Here is a 27,299-nt window from a genome sequence, read left to right on the forward strand (position 1 = left end):
TGCAATGGCGCCATCTCGGCTCACAGCAACCTCCGCCTGCTGGATTGAAGTGATTCTCTTGCCTCAGCCTCCCGAGTAGCTGGGATTACAGGCACGTACCACCATGCCTGGTTAATTTTTTGTGTTTTTAGTATAGATGGGGTTTTTGCATGTTGGTCAGGCTGGTCTTGAACTCCCAACCTCAGGTGATCCACCTGCCTCGGCCTCCCAAAGTGCTGGGATTACAGCTGTGAGCCACTGTGCCCGGCTATATAATTTCTTTATCCATACATCCAGTGATGAAAACCTCGATGATTAGGTAGTTTCCTATCTTGGCCATTGTAAATAATGCTGCAGTGAACTTGGCTATTGTAAATAATGCTGCAGTGCAGATATCTCCTCCATACTGATGTCCTTTCCTTTGGATACATACCCAGTCATGGGATTGCTGGATCATATGGTAGTTCTATTTTTAATTTTTTTGAGGAACTTCCATAATGTTTCCATATTGGCTGTACTCCTTCCAGATTGCTTAGACATTTTCTCTTTAAAAATTAAGAAGCCTTTGAGCTGCTATGGCAGGAAAATCTTACCACAGGAGGCGCACGCGTGAGCCTTAGGTTTGTCTGGATTCCAGACAGACATCTGTGAATTGGAGGTTGTGGGACTTGGCAGCACCCAGTAGCAGCAGTAGTGGCAGTTTAGGATGATTGCTCTTTTGTATGGTGTCCCGTTTTAGAAATCCAGGTCATCTGGGCACAGATTGGGATTTTTCCATTGACGGCAGTAGAATGGATCAGTGCGTGAGGGGCCAGACTCGTACATACCTGTGTTAGAAGGCTCTAGAAGCCTTGTGCTGACAGGTGAGCATCCAGCCCTGGGGCTGCCTAGTGGTCAGTGGTGATGAGAGACAGAAAGCCTCTCTCTGCCAGCCAAGCAGTCAGGATTTGAGGATCCTCACGCCTTCAAGGGACAGCGTTTGATCACAAAGATGCGTATTCTAAAGCAAGCTTTCTTTTGAGCTGTAATTTACCAAAAAAAAAAAAAAGAAGAAGAAGAAGAAAGAAAGATAAGACATCTACCTTAATATCAGCCAAACACATTACTGCCAGTTTGGAAACATTGCGTTTAAAGTGAAATATATTCCACGGTGAACAGGAAGGAGCCGCCGAAGTATTCAGCAGTTCATATTTTCCCATCTGTGTTTGGGTAATGACTATGCACAATTCTTTGAAAACAGCCTTTTTGACAAATAGTTTTTTACCCCTTAGTGAAAACATGATTGTTAAAATGTCTAAAAATTAACCTTTATACACTTGTAGATTTTGTTCCCTAGACAAATTTGTGGTCTAAGGATTAAACAGAAAATAGAGCAGTTGAATATACCACTAATTTTCTTTTCTTTTCTTATTTTACAGATTCCTATGACCCTAGCAGAGTGGAGAGGGTGTGATGAAATGCCGGTGGAGCTTGCATTCCGTTGCGAATTGAGTATTCTCAAGTAGCTGATAGATTTAGTCTATCAGCCCCACTTCCCCATGTAGAAGCTGGAAGCTGCTGAGTTTTTAGCATCCTGATAACATTCTTTACCACTGCCACTAGGAAACTTGCCATCCTCTCAGAATTGCTTTGTGGCGATAAAGCGATCGTCCGTTGAAACCATCTGTTTTTATAGCATGAAGATTTAATGCCTATAATTAGGAAGGAGTTTTCACAGAAACCCTCCCTCATGACAGATTTGACCAAGCTGGTAAATAGTTTGGTGTTGCTCTCATTCTGGGTGAAGATTTCAATGTGGAAGATCTAGCAAATGCTTTGGAAAGGCCTGTGAATGGTGTGCTCCCCTCTGTGTCTCCATGGCCTGCAGTCCATGCTCTTGTGAAGGAGTTTGGGACACTGGCTGTTGCCCGGTGTTTCAGCACTTTCAGTTTAGGGGAAATGTGAATCAATAGGTATGATCCATTTCTAATCAATTTGGCCTTCTGCTGCTGGAAGTAACTTTACTTATAAGTAACTTGCCATCAGAGAATAAAAGCAATATCTTTTAAGTTCCTGAAAAATTAAAACTTGTACTGTAATATACTAAGAGTATTATTTATCTGGCAGTGAAATATTTTGATCATTTGCAAACACGCCATTGTCTGCTTTGCACTCAGTATTATCTATTTTTATTTTCTGTATGGGTATTTAGAAATTCTTTATATGAAAAATAATTGCTGGTTTAAAATAGACCATTTTAACAAAGTCACTATATTTCTTTTTACGAAAATGCTATTTTTCTATGATGTAAACAATTGTTAGGCGGCAGATTTTTAAGGAAGTATTATTTTATTTAAGAGTCTGTATCCCTTTGTGTGAGAGGAACCCAAAGAGGGTTCACCTTTGCTTTAAAGCTCTGTCCCTTACCCATTGACAACTCTGCTACTTTTATTTTATCTTAGAAAATGTCAATATAGACATATCACAGGGTTAATAAAAGAAACTTTTCACAAAGATTTTTGTACAAGTGTAGCTATCAGGTTATATTTGAAAATAACCCTCTCAAAACCAGCCAACATTGTCATGACAATTTTTGCTGCCGTATCAACTAGAATTACCAAAAAAACATAGTTTTATCTTTGTATGTGTGTGGGGATCTACCCTGAGACCATGCTTTTCTTCCCACCCAGCCACCCCACCCCTTTAAAGAAATATGTATTTTTATCTAGAATGATCTTGAATTAGTCTCTGCATATTTTTAGAAAGTGCTTGGGGACATTATATATATGCCATTACAAAAGCATTATGAGGCCTATGTATTCTACTGTGTTTAATACTGCATTAACCTGCACAAAGTTTATGCATTTTTTATGCATTTTTTTCCTTCTTTCTAAGTAAGGTATTCTTGACAACTAACATTCCCTAAATCATTTCCCTCCCTCCCTCCCTTCCTTCCTTTCTTCCTTCCTTCTGTCCTCCCTCCCTTGCTACCTCTTGCCCTCCTTCCTTCACCCTGTCCTCCTTTTCCCTTTTATTTTTTCCCCTTCTCTTTCATTTTATTTACTTTTAGAGAAACCACCTTATCTATTTTTAGACATTTCGAATTCCTAAAATGTGAACCGTTGGGTGATCTGTCCTTTGGCCCTAAAACGGCTGGCCGGGCTGTCCCGGCCTGTTCTCATCTGTACCGTATGATTTTATTTCATAATAACTTTATGTATTTGGACTGTAACAAACAAAACAGAATCTAAGTCGCCCCAAAAAATCTTTCCAAGTCTTTTCAAAACACTTATCTGCAGTCCAGAATTCAGCTCTTATGAAAAGTGAGAGTGCACTCCAGTTTTCACAGCAGCAATAAGTGCGGGAAACAAAAAGATCCTCTTCCCAGGAAAAGTTGAGTGGGGAAGAGTTCAGACACTGTTGTAGCTGGTGAATCATTGAAGTCACCTGGTAGTACCAAATAAGGGCTGAGGCACCTGGAGGTCTTTGTGGGGTCTTCCCTCTTTAAATGCAAACGTAAGAAGGTATATGTGTATATACATTTATATACGTGCACATGTATACTCGTACATGTATGCACACATACCCATACATGTATATGAACTCCGTTCTGATTTCCTCTGAAATTTTGTTGATACCATCTAAATACCTCTTTGAATCAAAATAACTTAATTTTAGCTCATTCCTCAAGAGAAAGAGAAGGATCCCCAAGGAAAAAAAACTGTTGTACCTTCTGTGATTCTCAAACCAAAATGTGATGCGCTTCTGTTTTGTTATCTTAAATTGTTGTATCATATCTTTCTGAAACCATTCTGGATTAAGTTGAAGTTTTCAACATTTATACTTTAACTGTTCTAAATTTAAGCCTACATGTAAATCTTGTTTGGGGGGAAGGTAACTTGAAAAGTTTAACTTGAAAATTTGACCTTTAAACTTTCATATTCTAAGGTAAATAATAGCCTATAACCAACAACAGCTTTCCCGGAGGTCTTGAATTTAACACTAATTGTTTAGTTATTGTTTCTGTTTCTCATACATACATAACTTCGTTTTTTGTGGCTGGAAGAAAAAGTTTCTATATTTTGTATTTGTCTTTGTTCTTCTCATGCACACAATTTACTGTTGGTGTTTAATAATTTGGAGCTCATAAAATTAAAAGTTGTAATTTTGACCATTTGGGCTAAAAATTATATGAGGGATTACATATGCAATGGATTAGTATTTCTTGATTTGCAAAAGAAGGGAAAATGATGGTAATTTAGCTCAAATTGCCTTTCTTTGAAGAAAATTTCTGAATGACTGAAAACCAAATATCTATATTATCACTTTCAACCTCATGTTTCTGCAAAGTACAGAAAAACTCCTCACTGACAGTGCACCCAGCCCCTGACTGGGTTTTCAGGATTATGTCCATGTGCATAACTGCTTGGATTTCTTCTTTTAAAGCCCCTAAAACATGAATCTGTTCTTTGAGATCCTGGTTTCCTTAGCAGAGTTGTAGGTTGCGGGTTTCACTGATGTGGAAATTCTAAGTAGAAATTTTACTGCCCCATTTTACTGTTGGTGAAGGGCCGTTGTTAATGGAAGTTTATGTTTTAAAACTCAGATGACTCAGAAACCAGACTGTGATCATTTTTTGCAGCAGCAAAATGACTTATTCTGACAGCGTCTCGGTTTGGGGCTTCTGAAGAAAAAGGATGAAGCTGATCTGTTGAAACAACTACTTTCCCAACTCGGAGGCAAAAGGGGCTGATGGAAGATAACATTCACCTACCATTTCATCTTGTGACCCCAACATCACGTTTGCGTGTTCTGGCTAAGTTTTTTATTTTTGTTTGTTTTAAATGATTAAATAATACACAATTGAATGTCAGGATAGCATCTCTTGCAAAGTGACCAGTGCAGTAGAATTGTCTTTCTATCCATATTTGAGCTTAGAGAAACATTTCCCATGTCCTAAGTTCTTAGAAGCAATTGCTTTAGCATTGGGGAGCATTGTTCTACCAGACCCATTTGTGCAGGGGAGATGAAGCTTAAAAGACGGGATGTGGGGTGGGAGTGTGTTTCTTAAGCCGAAGCTGTTGCAGGCTGGGGGATTTTTGCATTTTCTTTTTGTTTTGTTTTTGACTGCAGATTCTGTACATCTGTCTGTGGGAGGAGAGTTGCTACTCAGGACAGGATTTAAGAGACACATTCCAGTGACCTTTAAGAATCTGCATGGCGGAGGTCCTTCTCCATGAGTGTGGGTTGGTCCACTCTGGGACCCACCACACTAAGAAGGGGGAGATGATAAAATAACATTAAAGGAAGAATGGCCTCCAGCCTGCAGGTTTTGTTGGAAAGAAATAAAAAGGGAGTCATTAAGACCATAAATTAAGATTGAGGCCTCTTGAAAAGGTTGATGTGGGCTAGCAACCTGCCTGTCGAAACAGTCCTTGGTTCATCAGCAGTGTGGGGAGGCAGCCAAGGCTCCCGCAGATTCCTGGCATCGACCTTGGAAAGCCTCTGCGATACTTGTTTGTACGAATACAGCAGAGGACAGGGAGGTCCTTGTTCTGTGGTCTCTGTTTAGTGACTGAAACTTAAACCCAAAGGCAAGCCCAGATTGTCTGGCCATTCATCTCCATGCTTTGATAGGGGTGAGGAGGAACCCTTTCCGTATGAAAGACAGGCCCTACTAGGGCTTACAACCAAGCCAAAGGACCATCTCTTCTTTCTTCCACCTCCCTTCACCCCTGCCCCGCAGCAGAGCCGAGATGTGAGACATTCATTGTCACGGAGCAAGGAGACAAAGGCAAGTTCAAGTTGAGAAGCATATGGCAGCAAGCAGAAATGAAAACCATATGTCCCAGCAAGGGGAAAAGCAGTCATTTCCAGATTGTAAAAATCAATGAAGTACTCTCCACCTAGGTCAGCTGAAATTCGAGCCCTCACAGTCAGGCCTGTCAGAGAGGCTAAGCAGAAACATCTCGGGGGGACTTCTAAAATTTAGTGAAGACAAGGCCTTGCAACTCCAAAGAAACTTTTTTTCCCCCCCTTGAAACAGGGTCTTGCTCTGTTGCCCAGCCTGGAGTGCAGTGGTGCAGTCATGGCTCACTGCAGCCTCAAGCTCCTGGGCTCAAGCACTATCCCCACCTCAACCTCCTTAGTAGCTGGGACTACAGGTGCACACCACCATGCCCAGCTAACCACAGAAACTTTCATCTCTTCATTTTTTCTTTGGGCACCATTAATACCTAAGGCAGGTAGAAAGGGTCCCAGAAAGACACAATTGGTAATGGCCGATTGCCGGCTGCAGTCATCGCCCCCAGATCAGGCTGGTACAGGATGCCTTAAGGTGATGAGAGGTGAGGGTGCATGAAGAATAATGAGCACAGGGAAGAGAGAAGCAGGACAAAGTAGCAGATAAAATGCCGGCAAAGCACAGATGAATGTCTTCAAGAAGCTCTTGTATTTCTCTGCACAATGTAAATATCCTTGCTACTTCAGGATGGCGGCTGGCCTGCTCAGTAACATACATGTTCCAAATAAAGATTTTGCATGAAAGTACCTATGTCCGTTGTCTTTTACCGTGGGTACAAGAGCTGCCCTAGAGGCTGGTTCCTGAAGGGCGGGCAGCAGGCTGCACGGGGAGCAGCTCAGATGGTGTGGGTAATGCAGGGACAGGTAGCCCACAGGGTTCCAGCACCTTTGGTCTCCACTGGGATTTCCCGGGAGTTAAAGCTCCTGTTTACATCTCCCCCAAGGCTTACTGACATTGTGGAAAGAGGCCTAGAGTTAATTTGGGAACTGGGTGTGAATATTGACTCTATCAATAACCATGTGACTTTGTACACATCACATCCCTGGCTTCTGTGTCCTCCGCAGCCTCTCCTACCAAAGGAACATAAGAATCCAATATATAGAGAACCTCCAGCACATTGTGGGTGTTGACTGCATGGAGAATGAAGCTAGAGCAGTGCCTTCTGGGGAAAATACTTGCCTGGAAGTGTTGTAGGTTTTACCATCCAGGCCTCTGTCTTGTAGGGCGGTTCTGGAAGCAGAGGGAGACTCAGTGCAACATCATACTCTCCAATCGTTTCTATCGTCAGACCAATAAACCTCTAAGCTGTTGTTTCTGAGTTTTTAAAAACATGGTCCTTCTTTCCAGTGTAGGCTTCCTCTCTCTCCTGTAAGCTTTTGTAAGCTGTTTTCCTGATTTCTTCCTTGGCTCCACATGTGCAGAGCCCCAAAGCTTGAGTATCCCAGGGCCCTCTAAGTAGTATGAAATTTCAGATCACATTAAGATGTGTGTTTTAAAGTGAGGACTATCCCCTAGTTGGTTGATAAGTTAATCCACATATTAAAATATAACTGAAAAAAATCCCTTGACCACATTAATGCTAGAAGATGAAACACACAACCCAGGAATTGGGGGACTCATCCTGGGCCTGGCTCTGCCATTAACTAGCTGTGACATTGACCCCCTTTCCCTGGAACACTTCATCCTGTAAGTGGAGAGGGAGATTGAGCTCAGTTAGCTGGTTTCTTCCAACTCTAAGCTTATATAACTATTTTCTGGCAAACCTGAAAGTCCATAGGGTCTTTTGTCCTGCCAGAAGGGTTCAAGAGTAAAACAATTGGAAAACTACGTCTGTACGTGACTGCGGACTGGGTCATGGCCAGGGTGGGAGTCCTGCCATTATTTCTCTCACCAGGGTGGTCCATTTCCCCCATTCCAGTAACTTATCATGCATCTCCCCATCACCGTCGCTATGGCCCAGCCAAGGGACTGACAATATTGAATTCTCCTGACATATTTTTCTTACGTTAGGGCAGGGCACTAGGGTGTTTATAAACTGGGCAGTCAGCCCAAGGCATTAATCTGCAGTCACCCACATAGACTGCTTTTCTCACTATTTGGCTGCTGGGGTCCTTTTAAATGCACTTCGTTTTGGAGATATTTGTGTCTCACCAGCTAAATCGCGTTTCTGCTTCTACCCCACACACCAGTGTTTCCCCAAGTGGTCAGCTTGCAATTGACTGGCTGGAAAAGCTGCCAGTCCTACAGTCCTACATTGCTCAGGGTTTTGGGGACCAAAACTCCATGGGAAACTGAATGCTAGCCCATATGCCTCTGGTTTGGTTTCTGCTGGAAAGCCCAGCTTTTCTTGGAGTTAGATGAGATTTATTCCGGAGACCCTGGTCAATGTTTCTTCTCTTGACTTCCCCACTCTGTCCTGTACATTAACCGTGATTGTTTGTTGTAATTTTTTTTAATTTTAGAGATGGGGTTTCGCCATGTTTCCCAGGCTGGTCTCAAACTCCTGGGCTCAGGGGATCTGCCTGCCTCAGCCTCCCAAAGTGCTGAAATTACAGATAGGAGCCACCGCACCGGCCAACCATGGGTTTTTCTACCTAATCTAACTCCACTGGTATATATATATAGAGAGAGAGATGAACCTTCACTCTGTTGCCCAGGCTGGAGTGCCATGGCACAATCTCAGCTCACTGCAACCTCCACCTCCCAGGTTTAAGCGATTCTCCTGCCTCAGTCTCCCAAGTAGCTGGGATTACAGGCATGCGCCACCACACCCAGCTAATTTTGTAGTTTTAGTAGAAGCAGGGTTTCACCACGTTGGTCAGGTTGGTCTCGAACTCCTGATCTCGTGATCCATCTGCCTTGACCTCCCAAAGTGCTGGGATTAGAGGCATGACCACCGCACCCGGCCCCACTGGCATATTTCTAAGTTTATGATAGCAGGCTCAGCTTGTGTGGAAATAAACCCAAATCTGCATTTATGGGTTGAGCACCCCAATCCAATATGCTCCAGAGTCCAAAACTTTGTTTTTTTTTTTTTTGGGTGGGGGGGGGACAGAGTCTAACTCTGTCACCCAGGCTGGAGTGCAGGGGCGTGATCTCGGCTCACTGCAAGCTCCCCCTCCTGGGTTCATACCATTCTCCTGCCTCAGCCTCCCGAGTATCTGGGACTACAGGCGCCCACCACCTCACCCGGCTCATTTTTTGTACATTCAGTAGAGATGGGGTTTCATCATGTTAGCCAGGATGGTCTCGATCTCCTGACCTCATGATCTGCCTGCCTCGGCCTCCCAAAGTGCTGGGATTGCAGGCGTGAGCCACCTTGCCCGGCCAATCCAAAACTTTTTGAATGCCATGATACCACAAGTGGAAAATTTCACACCTGACCACATGTGATGAGTGCACAAAATTATTTAAGATGTTATATAAAATTCCCTTTAGGCTACGTACCTAAGGTGTGTATTAAACATAGATGAATTTCATGTTTTGGCCAGTCGCGGTGGCTCATGCCTGTAATCCCAACACTTTGGGAGGCCAAGGTGGGCGGATCACTTGAGATCAGGAGTTCAAGACCAGCCTGGCGAACATGGTGAAACCCCAACCTCTACTAAAAATACAATAATTAGCTGGGTGTGGTGGTGCACACCTGTAATTCCAGCTACTCAGGAGCCTGAGGCAGGAGAATTGCTTGAACATGGGAGGCAGAGGTTGCAGCGAGCCGAGATTAGGCCACTGCACTCCAGTCTGCATGACGGAGTGAGACTCCATCTCAAAAAAAAAAAAAAATTTTTTTTTTGTTCAGACTTGTGTTCCAAAATATCTCATTATGTGTATGCAGATATCCCAAAGTCCAAAAAACTCCAAAATCCAAAACTCTTCTGGTCCCAAACATTTTGGATAAGGGATACTCAACGTATACCTAGAATTTTTTAAGTATTTAAAATAAAATGCACAACATGAGGAAGAGGGGAAGACAAGGAAACTAACATTGTTGGTTCCTTACTGTGGGCATCGCATATTATATGCATTAATTAATTTAATGCACACCATTTTGTGGGAGACAAAACAGGTACAGAGAGGCTGAATTATTGCCTGCAGCACACAGCTAGCAGCCAACCAGGGGTTCAGACCTATTCACGTTAACCCCAACATCCATGCTGCTCCTTTTAGCTTGTTATATCCTAGGAGGATGACAGAATGATCCTCTATTTAGTCATGAAATTCAAAGGTAACATTCTTACAATGCTAAATGCATTTGTTAGGATTGGGTTAAGCTGCCTATGCCAGAAAATTGAAAATAGCAGTGGTTTAAGTGAAGTGGAAACTTATCTCTCTCACACTTCAAAGGAGCCCAGAGACAGGTAGTCCAGGGCTAGCACGGAAGCTCCTTGGCAATCAGGGATCCGGATTCCTTGTATCTTTCTTTTCCAGCATCCTTGCAATGGCTTCCATCCTGAAGGCAAGTAACTTCATTGTCCAAGATGGCTGCTATAGTGCCGGCTATCTTGGACACTTTCTAGTCAGCTGACAAGAGGAAGAATTATCCTCCCAGATGAGTTAGCTTCCTTTAAAGAGACTTCCAGGAAGTCCTACACTCTTCTGCATATACAGTCAGCCCTCTACATTCACAGTTCTGCATCCACAAATTCAACCAACTGCAGATCAAAAATATCAAGAAAAAGAAACAAAATAACAATACAACAACTTAAGAATACAACTATTACAGTATAATAACTACATAGCATTTACATTGTATTAACTCTCATAAGTAATCTAGAGATGACTTAAAGTTTACAGAAGGACATATAAATGTTATATGCAAATACTACATCATTTTATACAAGGGACTTAAGCATCCACGGATTTTGGTGTCCTTCAGGGACCTGGAACCAATTGCCTGCATACCCCAGGAGGACTGTATTCCATTTGCAAGAATTCAGTCTCATAGTCAAGCTGCAAGGGAGTCTTGGAAATGTAGTCCACTTAACTGGGCGCCGCTGTGGTTCTAAATAAGATCAAAGTTCTGTTGCTAAAAAAGAGTTACAGTAGTTATTGATTGGCAACTGGCAAGCCCTGACACAATTAAACCACCAATGAGCTGAGCATTAGCCCCAGGGCAGATGGAAGCTCACTAGACGGCAATACCAAGCAGCTTGTGCGTGTACCGTGTCTCTGTGACTAACTGATGTGACCAGAACCTCAAAGGCAGCATGGATGATTTTGTCTCACGAAAAAATGAAACATGCTGCCCCAAAGAAAAGGGGGGTTCACATCTTTAATCCCCACACTTTGGGAGACTCAGGAAGTAGGATCACTTGAGGCCAAGAGTTTGAGGCTGCAGTGAGCCAATATCGTGCCACTGCACTCCAGCCTGGGCAACAGGGAGACTTTGTCTCAAAAAAAAAAAAAAAAAAAAAGGTTGGGGGCGGGTTAGTAGTGCCTTCAGTTTAACAAGGGAGCAACCACAAGGCCAAGAGGGTTATCTGTAAGCAGTTGCCTGTGTAATTTAGTTCCAGGGTCTGTCAAGTGCAAACTCTCACATTCCTGGGAGATGCCCCTTCCATAGAGGAAATGACTTTGCCCGGACAGTGGCCCTTGCTGTTCATAATAGGGATACATGAGAAGAGGTGAATGGCAAACACAGAGGTCTAGATGCCAAGTTTCTGGGTTCTAGGAACAGCAGACCTCATCCATCATTGTGTGCTCTGCAGAGGAGGCTCTTCCCATTTTCTGCAGACGCAGAGGCTGTACATGAGGGTCCTAACATCTTTAGGAGAAAACCATCAGGGCAGCTGGGGCAGGGGCAGCTGGTGGGTGAGACTGGGGTTGGGGAAGAGGAAGGGTTAGGACTAGATGACACAGAGAGGGATGGAACCACACAGATCCCTGCATCCTACTAGAAAGTCCCCAGGAAGGGCCTTTGTCACTGCCTTCCTGCCCGAGATGGAGCCCACAGCCTTGGAAATTCCAGAACAGACCTCTCTGTTCAGATATCAAGTTTCACTGCTGAATGCTCTGCCTTTCTGTTTCATTCTTTCAGTTGGTCTCAGTTGCAGAGGAAGCATTCTGAACTCAGTTTCCTGGTTATTGAGATTTTTATTTATAGAGATACCTCTATAAATCCAGAAGATGCACCCCAGGAACAGATTTCAATTTTTTTTTTAAATGAGACTCTGTGACTAAAGGCAAAAATGAAACAGGTGCCAGAAGAAAGTGATGAAAGATATCAGGGGCAAAATTGTGCCCAAGGAGAAAGTTCATGCAGTACAAATTAACATGGCAGCAAATATTCTGAAGGATGTAGACTACCCCCTCAGTGGGTCTTCTAGATGAGGAAGGAGAGCCTGGGGGACTGTGGGGGAAGACAACTGCTGTATTTCATCACATGCAGAAGACACGCCATTTTATTTGCTTCATTCCAAAAAAGGAAGACAAGGCTATTGATGAAATTACTACTTGCCATTGATTATAAGTGCATTCCAATTTCAGAGAAGTTAAAATGTGAGAGAGAAAAAAAAGTGCCCGTGCAGTTGATGAAATATGGTAACTAACCTTCATTCATTTGCTTTTTGTGGTTCGGCAAATATGCCTGTCCCCCATGCCTCCCGTGGAGTCCCTTGCTGAGCTGGTTCTGGAAGACCCTGTAAGACTTGCACTGCAAGAGCTCCCCGGCCATCACACACAAGCAGTGGAGACTCTAGGGCTTTGGCTATCAAACTTCAACGTGTATCCCAGTGCCTGGAACGCGTTAAAAGAGAAAAAGATGCTGATTTAGTGCATCCAGCATGGGGGCCAGAACACTTCATTTTTAACTAGTACATACGTGATTTTAATGCTAGTGGTCCCATAGCCACTTGAGGTGTCTTCAGACACAGTACAATAGACCATCCACCAGCTCTTCTCTGGGTCCTTTATCTTGGCACCGGTGTGTGTGCCAGTCATTTGTGCTGGTTGGCCTTCGCCTTCTCTTCCGTCAATTTCCATTCATCTGCCATGTCTGTTTGAGCCTCACGTTCCGCAGCAGCTCCCCTGACCTGGCCAGGTGAGGTTAGGCGGTTCTGGTTTAGGCTTCCCCTTCATACCACTGTAAAGACTGTAATGGAGGGTGCTGAAAGTATCAAATGTCACTGTCCCCTCCTCCTAGGCAACAGTGTCTGGAGGGTTTGGACTGTGTCTGTCTCGCAAATCCACAGGGGCTAACAAAATTCCTGGCACATATCAATAACATGACTTATCAATAAATATTTGTTTTGAAGCAAATTTGTGTCTAGGTATTAGACAAAACAGGGAGGCAGGGTACACCAGGTCTGCTATTTTATTTTGGTAGAGCAGGAGGTCCACACCATAGTACAACAAAAGTTTAGAACAAACAAACCTGGATATGTTTTCACCAAAATGTTAACAATAATGACTTCTGGAATTGGGGTTATGGGTATGTAGGTATGAATGGATTGCTTATCTGTATTTACTATAAAAAAACAAGTATTGCATGAAAAAAATTGGACACGTGGGATCACAGCAAGTTAAAAAGCCTCTGCACAACAAAGGAAACAATCAACAAAGTGGAGGCAACCCACAGAATGGGAGAAAATATTTGCAAACTAACCATCTGACAAGGGATTAATAACCAGATTATATAAGGAGCTCAAACAACTCTATAGGAAAGAATCTAATAAGCTGATTTCAAAATGGGCAAAAGATCTAATCAGACATTTCTCAAAAGAAGGCATACAAATGACAAACAAGTATATGAAAAGGTGCTCAACGTCACTGACCATTAGAGAAATGCAAATCAAAACTACAGTGAGATATCATCTCATCTCAGTTAAAATAGCTTTTATCCAAAAGACTGGGAATAACAAATGCTGGCAAGGATGTGGAGAAAGAGAATCCTCATACACTGTTGGTGGGAATGTAAATTAGTACAACCATTATGGAGAACAGTTAGGGGGTTTCTCAAAAAACTAAAAATAGAGCTACCATTTGATCCAGCAATCCCACTGCTGGATATATACCCAAAAGAAAGGAAATCAGTGTATCAAAGAGATATCTGCATTCCCATGTTTATTGCAGCACTATTCACACTAGCCAAGATTTGGAAACAATCTAAGTATTCATCAGCAGACAAATGGATAAAGAAAACATGGTACATATACACAATGGAATACTATTCAGCCATAAAAAATAAAGAGATCTTTTCATTTGCAATAACATGGATGGAACTGGAGGTCATTATGTTAAGTGAAATAAGCCAGGCACAGAAAGAGAAACTTGGCATGTTTTCACGTATTTCTGGGAGCTAAAAATAAAAATTGAACTCATGGAGATGGAGAGTAGAAGGATGGTTAACAGGCTGGGGAAGATAGAAGGGAAGGGGGAGTGAGGATGGTTAATGGATACAAAAAATAGGCAGCATGAATAAGAGCTAGTATTTGATGGCACAACCAGGTGACTATAGTCAACAATAATTGAATTGTGCAATTAAAAATAACTAAAAGAGTATAATTGGATTGTTTATAACACAAAGGATAAATGTGGGCCAGGCGAGGTGGCTCATATCTGTAATCTAAGCACTTTGGGAGGCCACAGTGGGTGGTTCACTTGAGGTCAGGAGCTCGAGACCAGCCTGGCTAACACCGTGAAATCCCCTCTCTACTAAAAATACAACAACAAAAAAATAGCCAGGCATGGTGGCTCATGTCTGTAGTCCCAGCTACTTGGGAGGCTGATGCATGAGAATCTCTTGAATCTGGGAGGTGGAGATTGCAATGAGATCACACCACTGCACTCCAGCCTGGGCAACATAGCAAGATTCCATCTCAAAAAAAAAAAAAAAAAAAGATAAATGCTGAGGTGATGGATACTTCCTTTATCCTGATGTGATTATTACACATTATATGCCTGTATCAAAATGTCTCATATACTCCATAAGTATACATAACTACTATGTACTCAAAAAATTAAAAAGTTAAAAAATTTTTACAGTAAAAAAAATAAATAAGGTTGAACTTTATAATCACCTAGCATATTGCAAAAATTATGGTGTGCCAATTCTGAATCTAGATCATAAAATACACTATGGCTTCCAACCTGTGCTCTTAGGGAAGCCAACTGCCATGTTGTAAAGGCGCTCCAGCACTCCCATGGGGAGACCCACATCGTGAGGAATTGAGGCCTCCAGCCAACAGCCAACACCAGTTTGCCAGCCCTGTGAATGATCCCCCATGGACATGGATCTTCAAGCCCAAGTGGAGCCTCCACAGCCACTGACATTTTGAATGCAACCTCCTGAGAGACCTCCAAACCCTCAAGTTCAGCTACTCCTGTGTGCTGGCCCATGGAAACAACATGAAACAGTAACTGTTTATTATTCTTTTAAACTGCTGAGTGTGGGCTGGGCACTGTGGCTCACGCCTGTAATGCGGCATTTTGGGAGGCTGAGGGGGGCAATCACTTGAGCTCAGGACTTCAAGACCAGCCTGGGCAACACTGCAAAACCCTGTGTCTACTAAAAACATAAAAATTAGCCAGGTATGGTAGTATGCACCTGTAATCCCAGCTACTTGGGAAGCTGAGGTGGGAGGATGGTTTGAGCCCAGGAGGCAGAGGTTGCAGTGAGCTGAGATGGTGCCACTGCACTGCACTCCAGCCTAGGTGACAGAGCCAGGCTCTGTCTCAAAAAAAAAAAAAAAAAAAAAAAGAGAAAGAAAAACCCAAAAGAAAACCTGCTGAGTGTAGAAGCAATTTGTTTTGCAGAAATAGAAAACTTATTAGGAGGTTTGACTTTGAACCTGAGAAGGTTAGAAAACAAAAGAAAAACTTGTAATTGCTACAGAGAAAAGAAGAAATATGAAGAATGGGGCTTGGAGCATTGATTTTGATGGCCTCATAATTTTGCCATAGAGCCTGTCTTCTTTGTCTTCAACTATGGAAGGACAAATAGAAGCCATCGGAAGAGTTATTTCTGCCTGTGGGAAACGCCACATGCATGAACTTAGACGGCACACTATGCTTGAATTATGCCAATCTTGTGCTGCACGATTTATACCACAAATTTTAAATGGCTATCTTTATCATAAAGGTAAGATCTGTTACTTTTAGGAGATTTCCTGCAGAGTTATAACTGTACCCGTATTATATCTGGTTCAAATCCATCCCACATATATAAGGCTGTACCATGAAGAAAAATAAGCTAAACCCAGCAGAAAATGTATTGCATTTACAATAGATCATCTTTACTAAGTTTGAGTGCTTCCAATGAATGATGCCTACAAAGGGTTTCATTTTTCTCTTCATCTCGAGAAGTTTCAAGTTACAGAACCATTGCATAGACCCTGGAATCATATATTATACAATGGAGAGAAGATGCCTTCTGGTGAAAATAAAACGTGGTTATCAAAGGGCAGGTCTCTTTGATATGCCTTGCTCATGGCCGATCTAGGAATCTCGGGGTGGCAGGGAGGCACCCACTTCACAGACTGAGCTCTTCAATCAGGTGAATCACTTTTGATGTAGTTTTGGTTTCTAAAGGAATAGTGACATGGGAGAGAACAGAAAATATACTTGAGGTTTGTGAAATCCAAGTTGGAAATCCTGTCAAGTATCAATACTTATCACTAGCCATTGAAATAAATGGCTTCAGAGGTGACAGATCATAATAATTGGTGTACAGAAGTCACTTTCAGAGGAAAAAGCTCCTTGTAGAGTGAAGCCTGCTGAAAGTGGCCGGCTGACCCAGGCAGCACAAAAATTCTCGGGACATTTTCACGTGGGGTCCCTTGCCCTTTGTGTAGGAGAGGCCACTCAGTGGGAAGTGGCCCATTCTTCAGAGTGGGAAATGCCGGACTCTGTTCTGCTCCCCGTGGGAAGGCGAGGGGCTGACCTCTTGTGCAAGCTGAGCAGAGGTAGCAGCCTGCTGGCATTTCAACACTAGAGGGCAGCGTACGTGCATGCCAACAGAGGACATGTTCACTGAGCCCCACATCCAGGCGGGTTGTGCTAATTGCTTGCTGTTTTTCCTACAAGCAGAACCTGCAGACCTGTCTACCTAAAGATCTAGTTGGAAGTACTTTGCTGCGACAGGCTGGCAGAAAAGAGAGGCTTTCAGGGGCTCTGCTCTCTGGACCCCAACTTTATTTCTAAAAACGTGAAGATAACTCACAAGTCCTTTGTTGGAAGCATATCTGGGCCTCAGAGCCAGATAAGATCTGCAATGAGTTGGAGCTTTGTCACTTACCATGCGATGCAGGCATGTCACTCATAGAAAGGGTTGTTGTGAGGATTAAATAAGATGATGTGTGGGAAGGGCTTGGCATAGCACAGTGCCTGGAACTTGCTAAGTGTTCAGTGAGTGTTGATCAGCAGTCATACTGTGCACCAGGAAAGAGGTCCAAGCCAAGCTGGAGCCCCTTAGGAGACAGTGTAGGAACTGGGGCTCCTACATGTCCCACTCCCACAGGAGCTCAGTGAGAGCCCCTCCAGGGCCAGAGACCCTTGCTGACACTTCTTGAACAGCAGGGAGACCTCAAGCCACAGGCCACAGAACCTTTGAGCCTGTCCTTCTTCCTGGCACAAAAAAATGGGTATGAACCCTCTTCTGCAAAGCAGAAGAGCAGCAACATCCATGCAGGTGTGAGGGTCAGTGACTTCCCACTCCCATACGCCTGAGTCCTGCTCACCACTCTGCAGGTCACGGGGTCTCGATTGCTTCCAAGTGCCCGCAAACTCCCTTGTAACCCCCCAACACCCATGTTGCCATGCTGGAGCAGACCGTGGGAGAATTTTGATAACCCAGAACAAAGCCTGGTTATTTAACACACACATTGCCTGCTTTCAAATGAGCTCAGCCTTGGAAGCTGCAGAGGTTTCTAATGGTGCTGACTTCTCACTGTTGATGGCCTGTCACAATTTGTAGATTCTAGTGGGAATGAGTGAGGCTTGAGGGGCATTAAAGATGATCTTGCCAGTGGTGTAGTAGAAATAGCAGAGGGCCTAGAGCCTAGATTTCTCAGTGCTAGACATGGTGATTCACCAAATAGCTGGGTGGCTTTGGACACGTGCTGAACCTCTCATGCCTGACTCTCTTTCCGCATAAGCATCATGATAGGGTTATTTTTACCTCTTCCCACCTCACAGGGCAATTGTCAGGGTAAATGAGGTTAAAGTACTTTACACATGCATAGCACTTGCACTTTCTCAATAGTGCTTGGTGGGGAGAAAATTCTCCACGGGTCTCTTGCCTGGAAAGGCAGAAGCCTGTTTTGCCAAGAGAGACACGGACCACTTTTGTTCTGGACTAGCTTTCCAAGGGTGTTTGTGCAGAGAGCAGCCTGGGAAGATACAGTCAGTGTCTCTGTCTCCAGAGGAAAGGGCAAGTTTGTTTACTGCCCACTAGAATAAAGATAATGTCTCTCTCAGGGACAAAGGTCAGGCAGGCTTCCTACCCATACTAAAAATAAGTGACTTTCCTAAACTCAGGTTCCTGCCTGGTGTGACCGTCTCACCCGGCCTCTTCACGTCGCACTCTGGGTATTGGAGTCTACGGATCCCACGCAAGAAAATGCCAAGACTCTGGCTACTGCTGTTGCAGTGAGTAATAAATTCCCTTGGCTCTGACCCAGGAGTCTTGTGTCTTCTATCCCCATTCATGAAACTGGCAGGCCCACTTGTAACCTGACAAATGGGGTAAAAACCTCAGCCCTGTCACAGTCCTTGACAATTTTCAGCTGCTGTTTTCTTTCCGTTTTTACAACAACTCTGAGAGCCAGGCACATCAGGTATTCCTATTTTGCAGATGAAGTAACAGAGGGTTGGGAAGGTTAGGGATGCTTCCAAGGACAGCTAATACCATGGAAGAGTAGACGCTTAGATCTAGAAAATAAATGCTACATAACTAGAGACACTAGTGTCTCCAAACTGCTCTTCCCCAACCTGGATGGGGTAACTAGGAGTTACTTTGCTCATCAGTGTTTTGTTTTTTTTTTTTTTTTTACCATTAATCTGCAGCTCCCTACAGAGAGAAAGTGATGTCAATGGGATTTTGCACAATTATCCTCTTGTCCTGGGGTCCCAAAGTACATAGGGTTTTCCCTCAGCCCTAATCCTGCATAGATTTTCCCCAGAAAGGCGGTGGCTGCTGGAGCTGAAGCAGCCACACACCTGGACACCTGTGTGTGGAGGCAGCTGGTGGCCTCCAGACATCCCCCTCGTGAAAGCTGTCAGCCCATGCCAATCAGCAGCTCCTGCCAACCGAAAGGACTGCAGGCAAGGATCCCCGAGGGTCCTTTTCCCAGGACTGTGAGTGGAAGGTGACAAAGAGGAGCAGAGAGAGGGAGGGCAGAGGCTGAGCTCCGTGTTCTGCCCAGAGAGGAGAGGGCCACTGCTCCCAGGATCACAGCTTCCTCACTGACAAAGGAACTGGCTCTGCCAGACCTGGAGGGACAGTGACAAGAGGAGGGGCCCTTCTGGGGCTTGGCATCTGCTGGGGGCAGGAGGACAAAGTGATGGAGCTTCTCTGAGGGATGTCAGCAAAGGTTGTGGGACCTACAGGGTCCAGCAACCAAGAGATGCAGAACAGCACGACTGTCTCTTCTGTTTATCCCTCTGTTTTATGTTGTGGTTTGGATTTCTTGTTGTTGTTGTTGAGACAGAGTCTCACTCTGTTGCCCAGGCTGGAGTGCAGTGGTGTGATCTTGGCACACTGCAACCTCTGTCTCGTGGGCTCAAGTGATCCTCCTAATTTCAGACCCCAAACTGTGTGTGTGTGTGTGTGTGTGTGTGATGTGAAGGAAGGAGGTGCACACTGGAAAAGGGAAAGCAAATGGGCTAGGCTGGCATTTGGTATTTGGGTGACAGCCTCAGGCTCTCAGACAGACTAGAATTAATATAGTAGAGCCTGAGCACTGCATTTGTTTGTTGTTTTGGGCACAAGAAATTTTTTCATAGCCACTCCCCCGCCACCCAGGTGATTCTAACACCCTGCAAGGCCTGAAAACTCTAGTTGGATGGCTGTTCAATACTGCAAGCCCCGGCCACAGGTGGCAATTGAGCGCAGGGAGTGCAGGCGGTCCGAATTGAGACATGCTGTGAACGTAGAATACACCCTGGATTTGCAGACTTCGTACAGAAAGTGATTGTAAATTAGCTCAATCTTTTTATATTACACAGTGAATATATATATATATATTACTATTTTGTTTTGTTTTGTTTTGTTTTTTTGAGATGGAGTCTTGCCCTGTTGCCCAGGCTGGAGTGCAGTAGAGCAATCTCTGTTCACTGCAACCTCTGCCTCCCAGGTTCAAGCGATTCTTCTCCCTCAGCCTCCCTAGTAGCTGGAACTACAGATGCCCGCCACCATGCCTGGCTAATTTTTTTTTTTTTTTTGGTATGTTTAGTAGATTTGTATTTTTAGTAGAGATGGGGGTTTCACCACGTTGGTCAGGCTGGTCTCGAACTCCCGACCTCAGGTGATTCGTCCGCCTCGGCCTCCCAAAGTGCTGGGATTACAGGCGTGAGACACCACGCCTGGCCCTATATATTACTATTTTTGATATGCTGGGTTAAATAAAACATACGAGTAAAATTAATTTCACCTGCTTCCTTCTCCCGTTTTTAATGGCGTGATTAAAGAATTTAGTTTGGATCGCATGTGCAGCTCACACCGTATTTCTGCAAGACAGTGCTGCTGTAGCAGCCACTTCATGTTACAGTAAAGGGGCAGAAACTAAGTGGCAGAGCTAGATCCAAGGCAGCGACTCTCCTACCCAAGCCCAGCCTCGGAGCCAGGTGGCCACGTGGTGGTTCTCGGTTGCAACCCCTCACCCCCACGCCATCTTCCACCTCTTGAGTATTTGAAGGAAGCTTAGTCTTGAAGGAAGAGGCATTTCCGTTTTTATCATGGCTGGAAGCACCTAGCAAAATGACTGGCACATAGTAGGCACTGGATGTAGATTGTAAAGTTGATGAATCTTTGACACTTGTTGCCTCCTGAGGGAGCTCGCCTGTCCTGCAAAGCCTTTGCAATGCTGTCCCCTGCTGGCTGGTTATTGGAAGTGCTCAGTGAGGTCCCTAAGAAGCCGGCTTGGGTGTATGCTGCCTACACATGTACTGTGTTGCTTGTGTTGCATGTGTGTACGATGTATATGCATGTGTTGTGTGTGTTGTGTGAGCTTGCACTGAGTGCACATGTGCTGTGTGTCCTGTGTGTTGCATGTGTGTGTGAAGCATATGCATGTGCTATGTGTGTTGTGTGAACTTGTGTGCACATGTATGGTATGTCCTGTGTGTTGTGTGTGTGTGGTGTGTATATACATGTGTTGAGTGAACACGTATTGTGAATTTTGTGTATTGCACGTGTGTGTGCTGTGCATGAATGTGTCATGTGTGTTGCAAGCTTGCATTGAGTGCACATTGAGTGTTGTGTGTGCTACATGTGTGTTGTGTATACAGGAGTTGTGTGAACTTGAATTATGTGCACATGCACTGTGAATTTTGTGTGTTGCATGTGTGTGTTGTGTATGCAGGTGTTGTGTGAGCGTGTGTGGAGTGTACATATTCTGGGTGTCACATGTGTTGGATGTATGTATACTATGTGTGCTGTACGTGGGAGGAATCATGCATGTACACAACAGTTGCACTTCCATTACCACACCAAAGGCAACAGTGTCCTTTAGCTTAACTCTTTCTCCCATCCTGGGAGTCGTGGATGCACACCCTAAACATCCTCAGGCAGCTGTGAGAAGAGCCCCCTGTTTACAAGTCAGGATCCCCAAACCTCATGAGGGTCTTGTTGCAGTGTTACAAATTTATTCTCAATACAAAATTACTCTTGTACTAGTTCTCCACAGGCCTCAAGATTTCTCAAGCCAGAAATTCTAGTTCAAGCCTGTCTTTGAGATTCAGACGTTCCAGGCTCTGCACTAGACAGCTTGATTTCAGGCCCTGGGGTGATATTTTCTCGAGGAAGGTGGCAGTGAGTGATCGAGGGTAGCCACGGGAGAGTAGAATTCTCCAACATGGAGGGAGCCCTTGTCTTGTGCCCGACAAGAAAAAAAAATGAGACATGAATATCTGATGGCTGAGCTTCCTGGAGAGCCCAAAAACATGTGGAACAAATGTTCATGCATTGGAAACACATGTCAATCACTGGCTGAATGTTCCTTACTCTCCCGCATCTGAGCACGACACATGGAGAATGCAGGTGAGGTCCCAGATACTCAGATGGCTTTCCTTCCCTCACTTTGTAAGAGTCAAATAAAATCACAGTATCTTTAGACACCACACAACCTATGAATCCACTTTTAAAAACATTATTTTTTTTCCTCCAAGAGACAATTACGTTGTGGTTTCTGGACAAGAGAATCTACTGACTTGTCTGCACATAATCTTTAGCAAGTCATCTCATTTTCTGAGACTGTTTCCTTATCCATAAAACGTCCCCCTTTTCTCAATGGGGTAACTGGAAGATCACTTGAGATCCCACATGTCAGTGGGTCTTAGTCCTGGAGGCACATTCAGAAAGACTGCTGTTTGTGTTCCTCCAGACCAATGAAATCAGAATTTCTTGGTGTTTGGATTAGGCCACGGTGATTTGATAAAACTCTACCATGCAGCCACATCTGCTAACCGCAAAAGCCCCTCTAAGAACAGAGAACCATGGCAAACTCTACAGGCATGAGAAATTCTGCATATCATTTGCGCGTGGTAACCAGACACTCTCCCCAGATAGAGGATCCAGGGGTGTTCTGGCTGTGCCAGGCTTCCTGTGGTTAATCCACCCTTTCCCCACACCCTGGGCTTGTGACAAGTGTCACATGACCAGCAGAGCTCCCATGCAGCTGTCCTCTTGGGTACTTCCAACAGCAGATGACTGGGGAGTCGGGCTGGCTTTGTGTACATGTCAAATAGGCTGCCTGGCTTCTTACTTCACCTGAGTTCAGGGAATCTTGGTGGTGGGTTGAACTGGGCTCAAATTTCCCCATAGGAAAAACAAGCATCAGGGGCAGGGCATGCAGCCCTCGGTTACCCCTCCCTCACCCCCACTCACCTCTGACCTGTCCTCTGTCCCCTCCCAGTCTCTTTCCTTTGGTTAGCCCTTCCTGAGGTTGTCTAGGAGGTGGGAAAGGAAGGGGCTCATTTTTGTTCCCTTCCTAGTCCTGTCCAGGCACCGGTCCCAGGACTCTGCTCAAGAACCTGGACCAAAAACCAAGGGCAAGAGGAGGCTCTCTTGTTCCTTTTCAATTAGCTTTTTTTTTTTTTTTTTGAAGGAGTTTCACTCTGCCGCCCAGGCTGGAGTGCAGTGGTGCAATCTCGGCTCGCTGCAGCCTCTACCTCCTGAGTTCAAGTGATTCTCCTGCCTTACCCTCCCAAGTAGCTGGGACTGCAGTCACCTGCCACCATGCCCGGCTAATTTCGTGTGTTTTTAATAGAGACAGGGTTTCACCATGTTGACCAGGCTGGTCTCAAACTCCTGACTTCAGATGATCCACCCTCCTTGGCCTCCCAGACATTTTTTTTTTTGAGGCAGAGTCTCACTATCACCCAGACTGGACTGCAGTGACACAATCTTATCTCACTGCAACCTCTGCTTCCCAGGCTCAAGTGATTCTCCTGCCTCAGCCTCCTGAGTAGCTAGGATTACAGGCGCACACCACCACACCCAGCTACTCTGTATTTTCAGTAGTGATGAAGCTTCGCTGTGTCAGCCAGGCTGGTCTTGAACTCCTAATCTCAAGTGATCTGTCTGCCTTGGCCCCCCAAAGTGCTGGGATTATAGGCCTGAGCCACCTTACATGACCCCTTTTGTTCTTTTTCTACTATTTTCCATGAGCCTTTTGGTTATGCAGTTAGCTTTGCCCCCAGGCTGGGAGGATAATTCCTCCAGCACAGAAATTCTTCAGGGAAGTAGGAAAATGTTGGTCTGCCCATTGTTGACAACCCCCAAAAGCCATAAGGTGATTTTGGCCACATCCCAGCATAGCAAGGGAGGCCCCTGAGGACCTACCAAAAATTCGGACCATCCCCCATCTGCTTTCAAGCAACCCCTATCCTGAGATGGCTTAACTGACTCTCCCTCAGGAGTGTGTTTTGGGAGTGACAGAATGCCTGTCTTTAAACAGTCTTTGGCCCAAAATCCAGGGACATGCAGGGAGTTCAAGGAGATCAAATACAATCTAGAGAGATTGTGAAAAATGGATTAGTCCTTTGCTGAAGGGTGCTTTACTTTAGGATTCGAACTTGAATTCCTTGTTTGGTAGACATTGCTTTCCTCCTCTGGCCTGTTCTCCCCTACTTCCCGAGTACTTGACCACACAGGTAAAGTCTACCCTCCCAGCCTTCCGTGTGACTGGGTGTGGCCATATAACCAAGTTCTTTTCAGAGAGACAGGTGCCACTTCTGCCTCACTTGCTCAAGAGGAATTTGCTGTCCCAGACGCTCTCTCTTTTTCCCTTCAATGACATCTCACGACCTGGCCCCAGCTTTGCAGCCAAGGGCAACACCCTAGGAGATGATGAAATCACAAGACAGGCACCTGGGTCCTTGCCAGTGAGGGTCAATGCTCTGATTTATTTAGCAGAAACAGTCCTCCAATGTGGAGACCATTACATGAGAGAGAAATAAACATCTATCTTCCTTCAGGCACCATGTGTTTGGTCTCTTGGCTACAGCAGATGAGCCTTTATCTCGAGGCATTCATTGTCCACATGAGTTTCAGGGATCATAACCTCTATGCCACGCTTCCACTCTTAGCACAACTATCAACACCTCCCTTCTCAAGAACAGCAATTTGCTTGCCTCTATTTTCCAAATACTTTGAAATCCATCAGTCTTTCTTATGATCCCAGGAGTGGCCAAAGATTATTATGATGGAGAGCGCCCTACTTACAAATCAGGCTCTATAGTTAGAGGATAAGATGAAAGTCATAGAGAGTCAAAGAGATCCTTGAAAAATGCTCCAGGGGGAGGGTGCAGTGGCTCACGCCTGTAATCCCAGCACTTAGGGAGGTCCAGGTGGGAGGTTCACTTAAGGCCAGGAGTTGAAGACCAGCCTGGGCAACGTAGCCAGACCCCATCTCCACAAAAAAAAAAAAAAAAGTGTTCTGGAAGTCTCCATGTAAGATCATCTCTCAATAAACCCAACATGGGGTAGCTTTTTCTTCACCCCAGGGTGTCTGGATTACATCTACAAGCTGTGCGGTAGAAGAAATATCTCTGAAACATGTTCAGTATGGCAAGATGCTCACAACATGTCAAAGCCTTGAGTTTCAAGACAGACAGAGCAGAGAGCAGATTCTCATGCTCAGCTCACCCGGGGCAGTGGTTCTCAACCAGAAGTGATTTTGCCCCCAAGGGGGACCTGTAGCAATGTCTAGAGACATTTTTATTATGACTGGTGTAGAAGGCTCCTGGCATCTGGTGGGTAGAGGCAGAGATGCCGCAAAATATCCTCCAATGCACGGGACAGCCACCATAAAACAAAGAATGATCTGGCCCAAAATGTCAAGAACTTTGAGGCTGAAAAACCTTTCTCTAAGGCATAGGTTTATTGAGAGGCATGGCCTAACAGATCGTCATGTGTAAACACTCCAGAATTCTCCCCAGCCCTTTCCCTGACTTGTCCATGTTTATTTTCATTTGAGCAAGTTAAATATGCTCCCCTGGCTGCTCTTTGAGCCCGACAGGATGAGGATGACAAGATCATGGATCCTTGGCAATGTCTTGAGTGTCCTAGAGACCAAAGATATCCTATCCAGGCTGGTTCAGGGAGTTTCATCAATCACAGTTCACCGTGCTGGATCTTGTCTAATTTGTTGCTTTCTAAATAGTAGCCTCCCACTCTCCTGTGGAAAGAATGTTCTGCTGATGTGAGGCTTTCCTTGTCAGGGACACCTCCTGCCACAGCCAGTCTCAAAGCTTCTCTCCTTTGTTTCATCCTGGAATGTTTCAAGAAACACCCACCCCACGCCAGCTGCACACATCTCATAGTTGCTCTCCCAGGGTGTCTTCTGCTCTCGTGATCCCCCTCCAGCCTTGCCTCGTAAATCAGCCAGCGACCTCGCCTCCCCGGGACTGCTGCGCTTCTCTGAACTCGCTCCAGTGGGTCCACATCTTTCTGATAATGAGGTGCCAGACAGGAGCGGAGGGGCCTGCTGCGATCCGTGGGAGCGTTCAAGCCCCGTCCTAGGGAGCGCTGCGGGTGGAGGCCGGTGTCATGGTAGGGAGGGGGCCCTCTGGAAGCTTCAGTGCCTGAAGGGCTCACATAAGGCACCTCACTTCTCTATTCTTGCAGAGGCCCTTGATGGTGGACAGACCCCAGCACGGCCCTGGACAGATTGTGAGGCACAGAGAAGTCACCTGCCACCTCCCCACCGTCAGAACAATGATGGCAGACACCACCAGGTCCTGAGGCTCTCCTGGCCTTTGGGCACTGTTCCTGCTGCCTTACAGACATGATCTCATTGAACACTCACAACATCATAAGCCTCACTCGGGCATCTATGCTAGACACTGAGGGGACAGCAGAGAGCCAAGCAGACAAAAACCCTGGCTGTCAGAGAAAGAGGTTGCGTTCTAGTGGGGGAAATAGACAAAATAAGGAACACACATGGTACAGTTGCATGTCACTTAACGGTGGGGATATGTTATGAGAAATGTGAAGGCAATTTCATCATCGTGTGAACATCATAATGTTATAGGAGTTATTAAGAAATTATTTTAGGCAGATAGGGAAAGTGGTCCTTGGAAAGTTTTTGTTTCTTTTAAAGCAGCTAAAGAAAAGTTTCTTATCTAGCAGGAAAGCTCCGGCTCTTAGAGCTAGGCCGGCAACCTCTGATATGCAAATAAATGCTGGCCATTAGAAAATGGGTCCACCCAAACATGGCGATTCTCGCCCTCTTCCTTGCCCTCACATGTGCCTGGCAACATGGCGGCACCCCCATATCCCCATGTGTGTAGAATATCATGGCGCCCTGCATTTGCAAAAAAAAAAAAAAAAAGTATATATAACTTCTGTTAATCAAAAGTCGCAACTAAGAAAATAAAAATGCAAGCCACAAAGTGGGAGAAGTTACTTGCAATACATTTCCTAACAAAGGATTCGTATCTAAAATATATAAAGAATTCCTACAAATTAATAAGGAAAGGGTAGATGACCGCAAAGAAACATTACAAAGTCTTGAATAGACACAGAAGACAATATCCAAATGGCCATTAACATAGGAAAAAGTATTCGACTCCATCACTCATCAAGGAAATGCAAATTAAAACCACAATGAGGCCTGGCGCGGTGGCTCATGCCTGTAATCCCAGCATTTTGAGAGGCTGAGGCAGGCGGATCATGAGGTCAGGAGATTGAGACCATCCCGGCTAACATGGTGAAACCCCGTCTCTACTAAAAAAATACAAAAAGTTAGCCGGGGGTGGTGGCACACGCCTGCAGTCCCAGCTACTCAGGAGGCTGAGGCAGGAGAATCGCTTGAACCTGGGAGGCATAGGTTGCCGTGAGCTGAGATCACGCCACTGCACTCCAGCCTGGGCAACAGAG

The 27,299-nt window shown here is 44.9% G+C and overlaps 1 protein-coding gene across 3 annotated transcripts in view; it reads left to right on the top strand.

Annotated features, from left to right (window-relative positions):
- JCAD (junctional cadherin 5 associated) overlaps window positions 1–6,507 on the top strand; it is a 46,224-nt gene extending 39,717 nt beyond the window's left edge. For all 3 annotated transcript variants that reach the window (XM_063710242.1, XM_019035436.4, XM_063710241.1), the window contains one exon: window positions 1,398–6,507. In XM_063710242.1, the coding sequence (XP_063566312.1) occupies window positions 1,398–1,432 (35 nt within the window). In that variant the 3' untranslated portion in view covers window positions 1,433–6,507. The remainder of the gene's footprint in view (window positions 1–1,397) is intronic.
- Window positions 6,508–27,299: the final 20,792 nt, after the last annotated feature.

This window comes from Gorilla gorilla, chromosome 8 (assembly GCF_029281585.2).
Source record: "Gorilla gorilla gorilla isolate KB3781 chromosome 8, NHGRI_mGorGor1-v2.1_pri, whole genome shotgun sequence".
NCBI lineage: Eukaryota > Metazoa > Chordata > Mammalia > Primates > Hominidae > Gorilla > Gorilla gorilla.